Source organism: Macadamia integrifolia, chromosome 2 (genome assembly GCF_013358625.1).
Source record: "Macadamia integrifolia cultivar HAES 741 chromosome 2, SCU_Mint_v3, whole genome shotgun sequence".
Taxonomy (NCBI): Eukaryota; Viridiplantae; Streptophyta; class Magnoliopsida; order Proteales; family Proteaceae; genus Macadamia; species Macadamia integrifolia.
The window spans coordinates 19,094,669-19,110,333 of NC_056558.1; the positions used below are offsets into that span (position 1 = coordinate 19,094,669).

At 38.1% G+C, this 15,665-nt stretch overlaps 1 protein-coding gene across 1 annotated transcript in view; it reads left to right on the forward strand.

Moving 5' to 3' along the window:
- The first annotated feature begins 3,469 nt into the window (after window positions 1-3,469).
- The window catches only part of LOC122064162 (protein transport protein Sec24-like At4g32640), a 17,008-nt gene continuing 4,812 nt past the window's right edge, over window positions 3,470-15,665 (forward strand). The window contains exons 1-11 of the mRNA XM_042627871.1: window positions 3,470-3,521; window positions 3,617-3,650; window positions 4,525-4,657; window positions 5,002-5,085; window positions 7,104-7,223; window positions 7,357-7,425; window positions 10,549-10,626; window positions 10,740-10,878; window positions 12,499-12,663; window positions 14,821-14,966; window positions 15,048-15,227. Of these exons, the coding sequence (XP_042483805.1) occupies window positions 3,470-3,521; window positions 3,617-3,650; window positions 4,525-4,657; window positions 5,002-5,085; window positions 7,104-7,223; window positions 7,357-7,425; window positions 10,549-10,626; window positions 10,740-10,878; window positions 12,499-12,663; window positions 14,821-14,966; window positions 15,048-15,227 (1,200 nt within the window). The remainder of the gene's footprint in view (window positions 3,522-3,616; window positions 3,651-4,524; window positions 4,658-5,001; window positions 5,086-7,103; window positions 7,224-7,356; window positions 7,426-10,548; window positions 10,627-10,739; window positions 10,879-12,498; window positions 12,664-14,820; window positions 14,967-15,047; window positions 15,228-15,665) is intronic.

Consider the following 15,665-nt stretch of genomic DNA (forward strand, 5'->3'; position numbering starts at 1 on the left):
TATTTGGCTCAAATCCTAGTTGAATCCTATTACTCATATGTTAAATAAATATTAAAGGTTCATATTCATACCAATGTAAGATATTCATCAAGAAAACAAATCAATAAAGTGAATAAACTAAGTTCATCTTCATCAATCATCAATCATCAATCATCAATCATCAAGCATCAAGCATCAAGCATCAAGCATCAATCATCAATCATCATAACATATTTACATATAATATAAATACATAATTATGAAACAAAATTATAAATATAAAGAAAAGAAGACAAAAAATACAAGTATTTATTATACTTACCTCTATGATGCTAAAATGAGTGCCTAAGCTCTAAGGTCATCCACTATATTTCTACTCCTATCAAAGAAGAATGAAGCTCACCGCTGCCGGAGCAAAAGGGTTGCCTGGATCAGTGGTTCTTCCTTGTTCCTTGATGCCTTCTCAAAGCCCTTTCTTAAAACCCTTGACAAAATCCAAACCCTGTTTGTGAATTGTGTTTTTGTTTTGTTTGGTTTGGTTATTTTTGGTTGAGTAAAGCTGATTCCATACATCTTAAGTGTTCACAAAACCATACACCTTCCAATAAAAAATCTATATTTGGAATTTTCATCAAGTAATTTTAAAATGCGTTTAAAAAAAAAAAAAAAAAAAACCCATAAGGTGCCACTTCACGTAAGGCGGAGCACTGCCTTACCATCTCTAGACCGCATTAGTGCCAACAAGCCTTACCAGCGCCTTAAAAACTATGGTTCCCCCCCTCTGAAAATCGTTTGACTCTGACGGATGAAGGAATGCCATATGCTACTCGTAGAGATCCGGGTTAAGACGCTTGAAATCGTTGGTATGGATCCACGTGCAGTCAATCTCAGGTCATCCCTTCCATTTGACATGGAAAGAGTAGCAGTCTTTGCCACCCTGCATCGTAGTAAACTTGTTGTCGAGGACATCTTCTATCTCTTCACCGACGGGGGCTGCAAATTGGGGAAACTGTAAAGCGTGCTTAGTGTCACCCTCGTCCGGATGATGTCCCACATATAGAGTAAGGTCAGCGATGTTGAACCGTTGCTAATCTTTATTTATGGACTCTACTGTGTAAGCATTAGGACAAAATGCGTTTCTATACTTTAAACAGACCCATTTTGCGAGGATGCAACTTGTGATTGGACCCGGTGGGTGTCGTTCTGTAGTTATACAAACCATAACCAAATCTCCCAGCTGAAATTCAATGAAATGACGATGTTGGTTGATGGGCCGCCTTGTACCCCATCATTGCTAATGGCAATGCGGCTACAGACATCAATGTGAAGCTCCATGATGTATTAGAAACTCGTTTGCCTCAACACTCACTTGTACCTGAGGCCATAATGGTACCAAATCAACGGGTCTTTGATGTTGAAGACCTCGCATGATCTCAAAAGGTGTACGACTGGTTGTGCGATTGACAAAACTGTTGTACGCGAACTTGGCAATGTCAAGGATTGAGGGACATGTCTTCTCTTGATCATGAACAAGACAATAAAGAAGATTGCCGAGGCTTCGATTTACTACCTCCATCTGACCATTCGCCTGTGGGTGGAATGCCGAAGAGAATTTCAACTTTGTGTTCACCTTCATTCAAAGGGTCTTCCAAAAATAACTCATAAATTTCATGTCATGATCATACACTATGGATTCCAGCAGTCCATGTATGCTTACCACTTCTTTGAAAAATAGTTTGGCCTTATGGCTTGCCTTGAACGTCTTTTCAAATGGTATGAAATGGGCCATATTGCGAACCTGTCCACTACCACAAAGATAGAATCATGCCGATCTCATGTCAATGGTAAGCTGAAGAAAAAGTCCATGCTGATGTGTAACCACGGTGCGTGTGGTACGGATAGAGGGGAGTATAAAACCACCCATGTTCTGCTTCTCTCCTTTGGCAAGTTGGCATGAGCAAAACCTCTGTATCACATGTTGAACATCACTCTGTATGCGTGGTCAATAAGACAAACCAACATCTTGTGATAGTGTCTTATCCTTGCCAAAGTGTCCACCCATGCCGCTTCCATGTAGCTCTTGAACAAGGTGCTGCCTGAAGGATGTGTTAGGAATGCACAGATGCGTTCTCAGTGCCTCCTTAATACAAAATTTCATGAACTTTAGGAAAATCAGTATCAGATAAGTACTCATCTTTAATGTGGTCAAGACTGGTACTATGGGTGGTGAAAGTATTTAATGTAAGCACTTTCTAACTCAATGCGGCAGCCACTTTATTCTCCTTTCCAAAGTTATACTTTAAGACAACGATGAACTCTTGGAGAGAGGCAATCCATTTGGCATTTCTGTTGCTTATCCACATCTGAGAGTGTAAATACTTGAGAGCCTCATGGTCTGAATAAAGTGTGGACTCCTTGTCGATGAGGTAGTCCCTCCAATGCTTGAGAATCTAGATCATGGCGTACTACTTGAAGGCGTAGGTGGAGCATTGCTTCTTAGCATCATTATTTTCACTATAGAATGCGATAGGGTGCGTCAAAACACCTCCAATCCCAACATGGGATGCATCAGTGGCCACTTTGAAGATACGATCAAAATTAGGCAAACGATCCGTCATCTTCTGTTTGATCAAGGCAAGGGCATTAGTGGCAGCTGGGATCCATTGGAATTTTTCTTTTCTCTCCTTCATGCACTCAGTGATTGGTGCCATATTAGTGCTGAAATTCCTAATGGAACGCTGATAGAATGAGGCTACGCCTTCAAAACTTCTGACCTCGGTCATAGTTTTGGGTATGGGCCAATCTACCACACTCTTAAATCTCTTTGTTGTCAGCTTTCACACCTTGTGAGTTGTAATGACACAATAAATCCAAGAAAAACCACCTTAGGTAGCATGAATGAATATTTCTTGGGGCTGATGACGAGCTTTTTAGCACACAACAGTCATCACACGCCTCAGATGGTACAAGTACTCGTCTTGTGCTCTGCTATATATGAGGATGTTGTCGAATTAAACCACTAAAACTTTGCCAATGAATGGTCCGAGCACTTACGTCATGACCTGCATAAAAGTGCCAGAGCATTGGTAAAATCAAAGGGCATAACTTTCCACTCGTACAATCCATCATGCTCATCTTTGGGACAGATCACTTCAGATCAATTTTGGAGAAGAGGGTAGCACCGGTCAGCATGATAATATATTGTCAAGTCGAGGTCAACATAACCCAAAATGGATCAGTCTAATGCCCAGACATCCAAATAATGGCTTAACACATGCTTAACCACGCCCAATTGGACTTAATTTCCTGCATCAGTAATCTTAATGGTTTCTCAGAATAATTTTGAGGGACTGGTAGGCCTCAGTGGACAGGATTTTAATTAAGTTCTGATCCATACCCTGACTGGTTAAGGTTTATGTGAAGATGTAATTATTCGATTGGATTAAGAACCAGTTTGTTTGTCCTAAATCTGAATAATAATCTCATAGACATGGATATAGGTACATCTGTCCTGTTTAAGGTCCATCCTACTATTGGCACAGGTATATATTTCACATATGATTCCCTCTTTTAAATATTCTTATATTTGCATAGCCAAGATTTAGGTTTTATGTTTGTATGCTGTTTTTCTTTGCAGATCAGATATTGAAATATGCTCTACCAGATACTGTGTAGGTATACGTCGTAACTAGCATATAGAATTTTGACTTAAAAATTTATAGGAATATGCAAACTAGTTGATGTCTAGTTGACCTAGTCAATTGATAAACTTCATAGCAAGGGCTTATCTTGGTGCTGACTTGGTATATATAAAATGCATAATTGCTTGACTAGTGGACAACTATTTGATACTTAAAATTACATTCTTGGGGATATGCTTATCCCCAAGGCACATAGCCTTGGCCTGCTATTAGAGCTTTTGGTTGCTAATATATTTTGGAAGGATTTGGAGGGCTTTTCTTACAACTACTGTTGGGAAAATTGGAATTAATGAAGTCTCTCTCCTTCACTCTTGCCTCTTTTGCTTCTTGACTGATGAAATCACTATCCATTGATCTTAAAAAAACAAAAGCATAAGAGTTCTTTATTCCTGGTGCCTTAGTGCAATCGAAAAATGTGGGACGCAATCGAAAAATGTGGGACTTGCTTCTGCACTGCTGCACATATGCCAATTGCCAATTGCCAATTGCCAAATGGGTAGGGTTTCTGGATTGAAAACTACATTATCAGTGAGGGTGGGAAATACCTAAGATGAATCTGGAATTGGATTAGAATAATTCACTTAGATGGTCTTAGCTGCATAACGACCTTGTATGATATAAGTGGTGGAATAAATTTGTTTCTTTGTTAACAAAATCTGAAAGGAAAGGTGGGTTGGAAGGTTTGCAGGTTGGGTCGAGATTTTCCATTCTGTGTTTTGGTGGGTTGTTTTTCTATCCCTTCCCCCCAACATCTCTGGACAGATTTTCCATGTTGACTATCGAAATTCTATTACTGTCTCTGGCTGTTCGGTTTAGAAGTTCAAGTTATTGTTACTGATGTATGAACGCCTCTTGTGCATACAAAATATTTGCTGAATTCTTATTGCCAAGTCATTGAATTTCAGGAGGCCCATAAAATGCTTCAACCAGCTGACAAGACTCTGAAGACAATGGCAATAGAATTTTCCGAGTATCAAGTGAGATTCTTTTATATATGCTTATCTTTTCCAACTGATATTTCACTTATTTTTTATCTGCATGATGATTGGCTCCTAATCATAGTTGTCAAGGTGACGGTGACACCTGGCTTTCTACGCTCCTTGATCGCTTTGGTCGCCTAGGCGAGCACCTTGGACGCCTTGGTCACCTTGTTGATGTCGCCTTGCATCTGGACCCCCTCCCAACCCCTTGGGTCACCTAGACACTTTAACAACTATGCTCCTAATGACTCCTAGTTGTGATATTGCAATTATATGTGAGGTGGATAATATTTTTTTCTAAAAGGAAACTGTTTGATGGGTCATGGGTCACCCTTATCCAGGTTTGCGTTGATGTCTTCATTACCACCCAGAGTTATGTAGATATTGCTTCCGTCTCTGTTGTCCCAAAAACTACTGGAGGACAGGTACTTTCTTTTTTTCTTCGAATTTCCATAATATCCAGCATTTATTGAATAAATTTATGGAGCTGCTATTCCTATGTCTCAAAAAGAACAATAGATTGGTTCTTAGGAGTTTTCTTAGATGGTATCGGTAATGGTGCCAATGGTGATGTGTGCCTTTATCCAATTACTGCTGTTTTATGCTTGTAGGGAACCCTTTTATGGTACTTTATTCTAATGGCTTATGAGGGCAAAAATGAAATTTATCCGCACGGGATTTGGAACCTCCACTTTTTGACTGCTGAATCTTGTGTAATAGGGAAACTCCTATTTTTCATTTTATATTAGGGTAGTAAGAGACATCCTGAAAATGGAGTACAATGATGCCAAAAGGCAAAAGTCAAGGAAGCGAAAATCATGAATTCATAAATACATTGTGGAAAGATGAGTTTACTCAAGTTGCATCAATATTCTTTTTTCGGAAGCCTGAATTTCATTAGACATGGTAAAAATGCTTCGATAAGTCTTGTATTGTCAATGCATTTGGATGCCACAGGTCAGAAAACAAGATCTGATCCAGTGTGCACATCTGGTCTTCAAAAGTCTTGAATAAGAAGAGAACACTTCTCTAAGATTTTCTGAGTGAAGGAATAGAAATGTTCTTTACAATAACAGCTCTTCTAAAAAAAGGAGCAACCCACTAGTGAGCACAGTCCTTGATATCTTCTAGTCTCAGCCGATAAAGAAAACTGAAATACCCCAACGTTACTTATAATAACGTGGGCTGAAGTTTAAAGGAAGAAGAACTGAATCTAATTCTGTCAAACCCATACCTTGTCATAGTTTGATCCAACTACGATTGGATCACACCCAAATCACATGATCTGCTACACACTGGAAAGGCTGTTGAATAACCTGATGACCTAATTAAGTTTTGACATGTTTTAGTAAATGTAAAACCTGGGTTAGAAGTATATCCATTGTTTTTTTTTTCCAATTTTTTTTTGCTTAAACTTGAAAAATGAAAAGGGCCAGCTCCAGATTTTGTGTTGTTCATAGCCTAAATCCAACCACCTTTCTTCTTGAATTCCCTTGCACTCTTTAGCTACTTTTTTCCTGCATCATGAACTTTTTTTTTTCCTCCTTTGCTTCATCTTTGAAAATGATTATTTTTATATTCAGTCCTGAAGCTTTGTCCCAAATGAAGAGTTTGATGCAAGGGGAAGCAATGTGTTTGAATGGATCTCTTAAATAAGTATTACGCCCTCATTTGATTCTCTTGTAACACTAGAGGCAAGCTTTTAAGATATTGTGTTTGAGACAGGGACCTATGAAACCTGTCTTGACCATTGACTGAAAGCATGTTTCGGTCAAAAGTTGCAGTTTCGACCAAGACACTGGGTTTTGACACTGCTCCTTGGGATATTGCCCAGTTACTTGATTTCTTCCTAACCTTTTGCATTCTTCTACCCATTCAACCCAAACATCATGGATTTGTGTGATTGGAGGTTGAAGATGGGTTTTCCCTAATAGGGGCTAGTGTACAGCAGCATTCAGTGTACGCTAGCAAACTTCGGTCCAAACCACACACACATGCCCAAAAACAAAAAAAAAAAAAAACACACGCCCAAAAAAAAAAAAAGAAAAAAAAGAAGAAGAAGAAGGAAGGTAAAAAACATTTTCTAGACCTCGATTGGCCCAGAAAATCCCTGGTTTCAACTAGGTTTCGGTTTCAGCCAGGGTCGAAACCTGGAACCTTGACTGTTTTGTATATTGTTGATGCTCTTTTTTTGGACCAAAACAATTATGAGATTGTTTGACATTAATTTTTCTGTTATTTTTTTAAAAGAACTTTACCATTTTTACTGTAACTATTTTTTTTAAGAATTTCTGATTATTCGTGAGTTTGTTTTGGTGGATAAGAATCCTTCAGTAAACTTTCGTGTAAAGGTGTCGACATTTTTAACGATGTTTGTTTGAAAATTATCTCATGATATTTTCTCTTTTTCTGGCTAATGGGTTCCAAATGTTTTCCGTTTCAGATATATTATTACTACCCTTTTTCAGTCCTTTCTGATTCTGCCAAGCTTTACAATGATCTTAGATGGAATGTCACGCGACCTCAAGGTTTTGAGGCAGTGATGCGTGTACGATGTAGCCAGGTCCGTCTTATAATCTTGTAGTGTCTTCAAATTTTTTACCATTTTGGGTCATGACTGCTCCTTTGTGATCTAGCAGTTCCATTACATGAGAACTCAAAATGATTGTCCCTTTTATTTTTCCTTTCTTTTGTAGGGTCTCCAAGTTCAAGAATACTCTGGAAACTACTGCAAACGTATTCCGACTGATGTGGATCTTCCTGGGGTTTGTATTATCTTTGATGAAGTTATTAGTTATTATTCTATAATTTAAGAGGATTCTTGTCTGTTATTTTGTCAGTTCAAAAATGTCTTAAGCGAACTATGTTTATAGTGATTTTTTCCTCATATGTCAAAGCAGATCCATGGATGTTCCTAATGTTGTAGGATTTATGATTTTGGGAATTATGACTTGTTTAATTTAGCAAGATGCTTGTTGATTGGCCTTTAATAATGTATTAAGCTCTGTTACACGGTCGCTCCATCAACCCGAAAAATGACCAGGTTGCATTCACTGATTCAATTGTCCTGGTCCAGTGTGACGACTCTTGACATCTATATTTAACATGTGTTAAAAGGAAGCCAGTGTTCACATGCTGTACACTTTGCATAACTCCCACATCGTCTGCTACTCTTTCAATTTACTTTTTCAATAGGATGACTGGGGATGAGGGTTGTGTGTAGTACACAAGGTGCACACTAAAGCTTTTCCCACATAGAATACTGAAATGTGCCAAAAGGAAATGGGAAACAGGGAGACAGAGAAGGACGAGGGAAATGAGGAAAACTAGAAATGGAGGGAATGGGGTAAGTGAAGAGGAAGATTTTGTGAAGAAGATAATAGGAAAATGGGGAGAGTTGCAGATGGCAGGACTCTTCCTCCAGCTTGCAGAGAAAAGGTCGATTGCAAAGAGTAGTTCAAGTGTGGAAAGGAGAATTGGTGGGGGGGGGGAGAAAGGGAAGACTGAAGAAAAGAAAATGTACTAGAGAAGTGAGTTTGGATGATGGGATTTTTGCAATTTGAATAAAACAAATGAAAAAACATAAGAACACCAGAATACGAACTCGTGAGTCTACATCATAGTTTGAAATCCAGGTCGAAACCACTCAGATTTTGTGAAATATTTCAGTTTCAATGGAGGTTGAAATGAAATTGGGTGTGACTAGGTAGGAACAAGGATTAAAGTATTGGCATCGATCAACGTGTCGGTTGGCCAAAATTAAGATACGTATTGGAGGGTATCGTATTGTGCTAAAGATATGCACATAAATGGATAGGGAACACATTTTTATACACTTTTGCATAAAAAAACAGTTAAAAAAAGCTATATATAACATGTTGTATGCATAAACACTAAAATAGAGGATATTGCGCTGATAGACAAGTATATTGAGTTCAAAATGTTCAAAATGATGAGCTTTCTTACAGTTTTTTGTGTTCTCATTGCCATTGCCACTGTGATGTGTGCCATGAAGAGTGTCATGGTGGTTCATATTCATAGCAAGGACCTTTTTCTTGAATGGGAGAAACTAAGATGATGTTGTGCACTTGTGGATATAGGTACAATATTTACCCTAGCCGAAATATCTATGTAGTGGGACTCCCGTTCATGGTAGAATCTTCAGTACTGCTCTGGATTGGCCAATGTTGGTCCTGCATAAGCCCCATATCCATAGCCTGAAGAAGCTCCTGAAGATACATGGTGTCAATGTCCGGATGAGACACTAGCGTGATCCGAACTAATGCTCATTGATTCCATGCAATTGGTAGCAAATTTATCTAAGACTCCCAAACTAGGTAAAATCGATTCGTGAGATTCCTTCACAAAGATCATTAGGTCAGGGGTAATTTCAAGGATTTACAGCGAGGCAGCAATTGGATTTTACTTTCAGAATTTAAATTCCCCATCAAGGATGAGAAAAATTCCATAGTAATAATAAGTAAGGAGAAATGGGATCACAAGTAATTGGATCAGAAAGTCAGAATATAAATTCCTCATCAAGGATGAGAAAAATTCCGTAGTGATAATGAATAAGTAAGGAGAAATGGGATCACCCTGAAGAATTCTTCTACCACTAGGAAAACAACCAGCTGGGCTACCATTCAAGATAACAGAAAACATGGCCGAGTTCACACAAGCTTGCACCCAGGCCACAAACTTAACATGGAGACCCATTTTACAAATGACTGAGAAGAGGAAGTTCCAGTTTAAAGAGTCATTGCCTTGTGTAGATCAATCTTCAAAACTGCTATTGGAGATGAATTCTTTTGATCGAATCCATGGACCATGAAATGCTTATTCCTTTAATAATTGTTGACTGGGTATCACCAAATGCAGCCTCTTTGTCATGGTCTTTTAAAATAAGTTGCAAAGAGCTATGGACTGATAACCAGCAAAGATAGAGATGGCTTTCTTTTGGAATTAAACAAAGAGAAATAGAGTTAACTGACTGGGGCATAATAGAATTAGCAAAGAACCATTGAACTACATAGATAAGATCCCAACCTATCTTGGATTTAAGGCTTGTTTTGAGTGTGGGACTAAAAATAGTTTTAAGGCATAATTTTTATTATTGAAAGCTATTGAACACAGAAATTGACATAAAATCATTGGACTTTTGGCCAATTCAATAGTTGAACCATCCAGGTGAATAGATGTACCATCTTTTTTCTCTTTTTTCCCTAAATTGGATTGAGAGTTCAACCGATCTGATTAGAATGGAATAAATCGAGATGATTTAGGACTGGCTCAAGTGGAAGATAAGTTGATGGAGAGATGTTTGATCTCATACGGACATTTGCAATGAAGGCCATTGAGTGAGCTGGTGAGGAGTCATATGGTGCAGATTAGAGTTAAAAGAAAAAAAGGGTTGACCAAAAATTACAGGGGAAGAAGAGATGAGAAAAGTTATGAATGGCTTCATGTTGAGTCGGTATACCATTCAGACATGGCCTTAAAAATATTTGAATTAGTGAAGAAGGATCCATATAGTTGCGTTTAGTTGGGAAAAAGGGTTTGTTGAGTCGAGCTGAGTTATGGCTTTACTATTTTCAACGTATGGGCTGGACTGTCTCTCAGAACATTGGTCTTAATCTTTCCGTATTACTAGTGACCTTTTTCTATATTTGAAACAGTTCACCTGTTGTACATAATGCTGTAGGAATTTGATTTGGACAATTTCTCTGATTTCATTTGTTGAGTCTATCTATCTTCGTTTCTCTTTTATTTACGGGATTTTTAATTTAGTTTCCTGTTAACCAGGACTATTTGTTAAATTTTCCTATGTAATAAATAGTACGTGGTAGAGATTAGTTTTTATATCTGGCAAATGCTACTTTTTTGTGCAGATTGACTGTGATAAAACTATTATGGTCACCTTAAAACATGATGATAAATTCCAGGAGGGGTCTGAGTGTGCTTTTCAGGTAGAAAAGAAGTATTCATCATATTTACATTGGTTTTACTGGTCCTATATTTATGAATCTGGGAAATAAATCCCTTTTAAACTTGTGGTTGTACTGTGCTTTCTATATTCTAGTGTGCCCTTCTCTACACAACTGTATATGGCCAAAGAAGAATCCGAGTGACAACATTATCACTTCCATGCACAACAGTGCTCAGTAATCTGTTTCGGTCTGCTGATCTGGATACTCAGTTTGCATGTTTCTTGAAGCATGGTAATTGACACATCTTATGTATTTTCTGCTGCTGATTTTTTATGGCTATTCTCCACTCTTTCATCAAGGTCTATTCCATGCATTGAAACACATTTCTCACTTGAACTGTGTTAAAACATTGAGAAGTTAATGTGAGGCTAAATATGGATATACTCAGCCCCAATTATGAATCAAAACTCCAACTGGAACTGATATAGCAATAAGTCAACACCTAGGCCGGAAACAACCCAATAGGACTGTCGGCCAGCAATAAGCAACCAGCAAAATATTGGTTTGATATCCCCCTGTTCAGACAAAAGATAGGACTAAAACTACCCAGTAAATAGGTGTTACAACTCCTCAGAGGTTTGACCCAGATTTCTGATTGGAAAATGGGACAGAATAGGTTACTTCAAATCAGGGAGAATTAGGTCAAATAGAAGAAATTTGATAACTCACAGGTCTGGCCTCTGATGAGCCTGAAAATAAGGTGGAGTGGGGGTATTAATACTTCTCAAAGATAATCCTTAACTGATGCTTGATTGATGAGATATGAAAAATCTGAAAATTAGGGCAGAAATTGGAGATTTTCTAGATCCTGAGATACAAGCTTCTGTTGGCCAACCGGTGCTTGTCGAGTGGCCCTCAGATAGGCACTGGTTGGTCCTCAGAAGGGTGACTGAAAAGGATCAAAGACCTGAGAGATATGAAGATCGATGATCATCAGTCCAGAAATTCCTCTCTTGTTGCTGTCGCAGGGATTGAAGAAGACTCAGAACTTGATCTCTGTTTATGAATTTGCAGCCTTGATAATGACCTCACAACACTCAATAGAGACAAACGGGAAAAACATAAATGGAATGATGAGAAGGGGGAAGAAGAAGATAATTTGGATCAGGCCTCTGACCCTCTCCCTTTGGGCCTCTCACCCCTCAATGTTTAGGCATCTCACCCACTCAATCGACTCTCTCATCCATGAAGACAAAATTCTTTTTCTTAAAACTCTGCCAAAAGGCTACAATCGATTTTCCTAAATAGGCTTCAAAGCCTTTACAAAATAGGAAATGGAGAAAAAGGAAACAACTGCAAAAAGGGTAACTATTCCTACCTAAAATTTTCCTAGTTGAAACTTAATTGTTTGAAAGGAGGAAAGCAAGAAAAAAAGGAAAAAAGATGTAGTTTTAGAAGCTGTTGGCCAAACTCCATTTACTTGTAGACTAAGTCTTCAAATGGAGATAAAATAAGCTCTTCAAGGCAGAATCGATGGAGGGGATTTTTACTTGCTGGACAAGGCAATAATAATTGAAACAAAGTCCACTCTTCTTCCATTCGATAGCCTTTCTGCTCAAGGCTCAAAAGAGTTCATGCAAGCTGGAAGATTCCCTTGCAAACCTGCTGGTTGACAGGTTGGAATATAATCAACTGTTGGGGCCAGCATTGGACCACTTTGACCCTGTTTTGAAGGCTCGATCTACATCAGAAAATATTCAGCATAAAATGTTGCCATTGTTTCTTATATTGTTGATATCTTGTTGTATATTGGGTCCACTGATGGCTTGATGCCTTGATCCATGCTTAGTTTATCAGTAACTCTTATTCATGTTGTGGATATTGATCATAATCAATTTATGCCTTCTGTAGCGGCAAATGAAATAACTACCAGCCCACTTTCACAAATCCGAGAGCAGATTATGAACTTCTGCATAAACATTCTGCATTCATATCGTAAGCATTGTGCTACAGTATCATCATCTGGACAACTGATTCTTCCTGAGGCGCTTAAGCTTTTGCCACTCTATACCCTTGGTATGTTCTCTATATTTGAGTTGTGAATATTGTGTGTGTGTGTGTGTGTGTTGATTTTGAAGAGAAGCTTGATGATTTTGGCATGCTGAAGTTAAGTATTTAGCAAAGATAAGAATATTTAAATCTGATAAATCTAGACTATGTTAATGTTCCTGTACATTGAGTGTCTGATCCAGATTTTGGCATGTTTCCTTTTTGGGCCTGTCTTTCATGATTTGGTAGACATCATTGCAATGCATTTAGACAATCTTCTACAATCAAAGCATGCTTACATTTATATATACATGATGATTGATCTTCTTTATATATAATCTACATAACAATTATAATAATGACTCATCAAGTCAAGACTTGTGAGTCTTTGGGTTTGCTTGACTCAATCGACTCTCAAGCTGAGTTGACTTCTTGAGGTTTGAACGTTGTTATTTTCCGGGCAGAGTGAGTGGTTGGATTGATCTGACGATGTTGGTGGGGATGTGGCAGGGGTAGGTTAGCAGTGAGGAACGAGTGCATATTTTGTAACAAAACATATTTTATAATTAAAATACCAAAGAAAAACTAATCAGGTCAGATGGTTTAGGTGTGGGTGAGATCAGTTTGGGTACGTAGTAGCTGCTTTTTAATTGGGTAAGAGGTCAACCAACTCACCAAAGTGGGCACCATAGTTGTCAAGGCATCTCCTAGATACTGCCTAGGCACCACCTAGGCATCCAGGCTCTTTCTTGGGTCCAAGGCAATAACACGCCTTGTCGACACTTCATGAGTTTTACTTTATATTTGTTGCTTTGTTGTTTGATGAATATGCTTATATTATATCCTATACTTTATATCACATTGCATTGATATGGCTTCTATGTTGCATATAAGCGTAATGATATAAAATATTAAAATATGATTGCTATATTTCATAGTCATATAATGCATGCCTAGGGTGTCTAGGCAACCCTTAGCCGATAAGGTGCCCCTCCAATGCCTTGGGTCATCTAGTCGCCTTGACAAATATGGTGGGCGCTAGTTGCAGCCTTGAAAATTTGATGTGAGTAGGAAGGGGAAGATCAGTTTCATGGAAGATAGAAATTTCTAGTCTATACCTAATTTTCATTGAGACCACAGGAAAAGTCTTTTTTCTGTGACATTGAAACATGGGATGTTCTTTCATGAATCCACTTGCACTTGGCTGAATTGGACTTCAGCATACTTGGTTTGGTTGGGCTAGTCATGACCAATAAAAATATTGTGCTGTTTTCAGCTGTTCTCTTATGGAGAACAAAGGGAAAGTGAGTTTCATAATGAGTAAACGACAAATTTCTTCCTTGAAGAATTCTGCTTCTATACAAACAAATATAGTCTTGAGAAGAAAAGAGATGAGAATAAGAACTGAATGCCTGTGTGTTACTTGTGGGGTTGGTAGCCGAAAAATAGCTGTTTTATTTTGATGATATTCAGGTACAGGTACATGTTGAGTTGGATCAGTTTGTCTCCTAGAACTTAGGAGACAAGGACATGGGCTGTGAAATGGTATGGATGTGGGGACTTGTGTATTCTTTAAACCTTGTACATGATGGATTCTAATGGCAAGTGCTTGTCATAGGGGGTCACAGAAAAAAAAGTTAGAGAAATTTCCAAGTATTTGTTAAACTCCAGGCTTCAAAAAAATACTGATAAAAACAATTATCTAGGTAATGATTATGCTAAGAATGATATGTGGCTGTACAGCAGATGTAACAATAGTAGGATTGCTGAGCTATTGCTAGGTCTTCCAGAGTGATCAAGCTGGATGGTAAAACCCACCCATTAGGTTGTTTGTATGTAGTGGGAATCAGCTGCAGGATCAATTTTGAAATCCATCTTGGGCCCAACAGTGGGCTAATCTGGAGGCTCAGGAACATGTTATCTATATCAGATCAGAGCTGCCAGTAGCTCTCTGCAATGAGATCTGTACTTTGTTTTTCCTGTCCATAATGTGATGTGACAGGGTTGTTACTGTTATAATTTTTGTTGTGCATATAATTACAATGTGAGATGCAACATTAATATAGGAGGACACTTTATTGTTGAAAAATATACTGCTTACTGCTTACTGCTTACTGCTTACAGCTTACAGTCATGTGCATAAAAGGAACATGAGATGCTTATTTTTTTCTTGTCTGTATCCAGCATTGGTTAAAAGTATAGGATTGCGAACTGATGGACGATTAGATGATCGTTCATATTGGATCAGTCGTGTTTGCTCTATTTCTACTCCTTTGGGGGTTCCTCTCGTTTGTCCAAGGTTGATTGCTATACATGACCTTATTTCAAAGGTATGACACTTTTTTAAATTTTATTTGCTATATTTTTTGTGTTCATTGTAACCAATCAAATCTTTTTCAATGAAATAGCAGGAGACTGATGGATCTCTCATACCCCCTTCAAAGCCACTTTTCAGTGAGAATATAACTGATGATGGAATCTTTCTCCTAGAGAATGGTGAAGATTGTTATATTTATGTTGGGAACTCAGTGAATTCAGAAATTCTGCAGCAAATATTTGGAAATTCGTCTGTCGACGAAATACCTGCCCAGGTAATGCTCTTTCAATTATCTATTTGTTGTTTAGTGTAAGTGTCTTTTTTATGTTTGTGTAAACTGAACCATCCATTGGATAGGGAGCATCGGATTGATCATATTTCCAATTCCCTGTTGCACCTCAACTTTATTCTCATTAAGTTGTAGACTTTTCTTCTTCTCAGCCACTTTATTTTTTATTCAAAAAGACTTTTGTTTGCTGTTGTTCAGCTAATTAAAATAGTTGTTTTGAAAATATTCTGACATTTGGCAGCTGAATCAGTTGAATAAAATATTCTACTTATGAGTCATACTATGAAATTATGGGAGAAGATCATCGAAGTCCGCATTAGAAGTGAAACAACCCCCCATGAACTGAAAATCCATAACCCCAATTGATATGGGATTATGGGAATACCATTTAGTTGACCTATGCTTGTTTGAACGGCCTCAGTT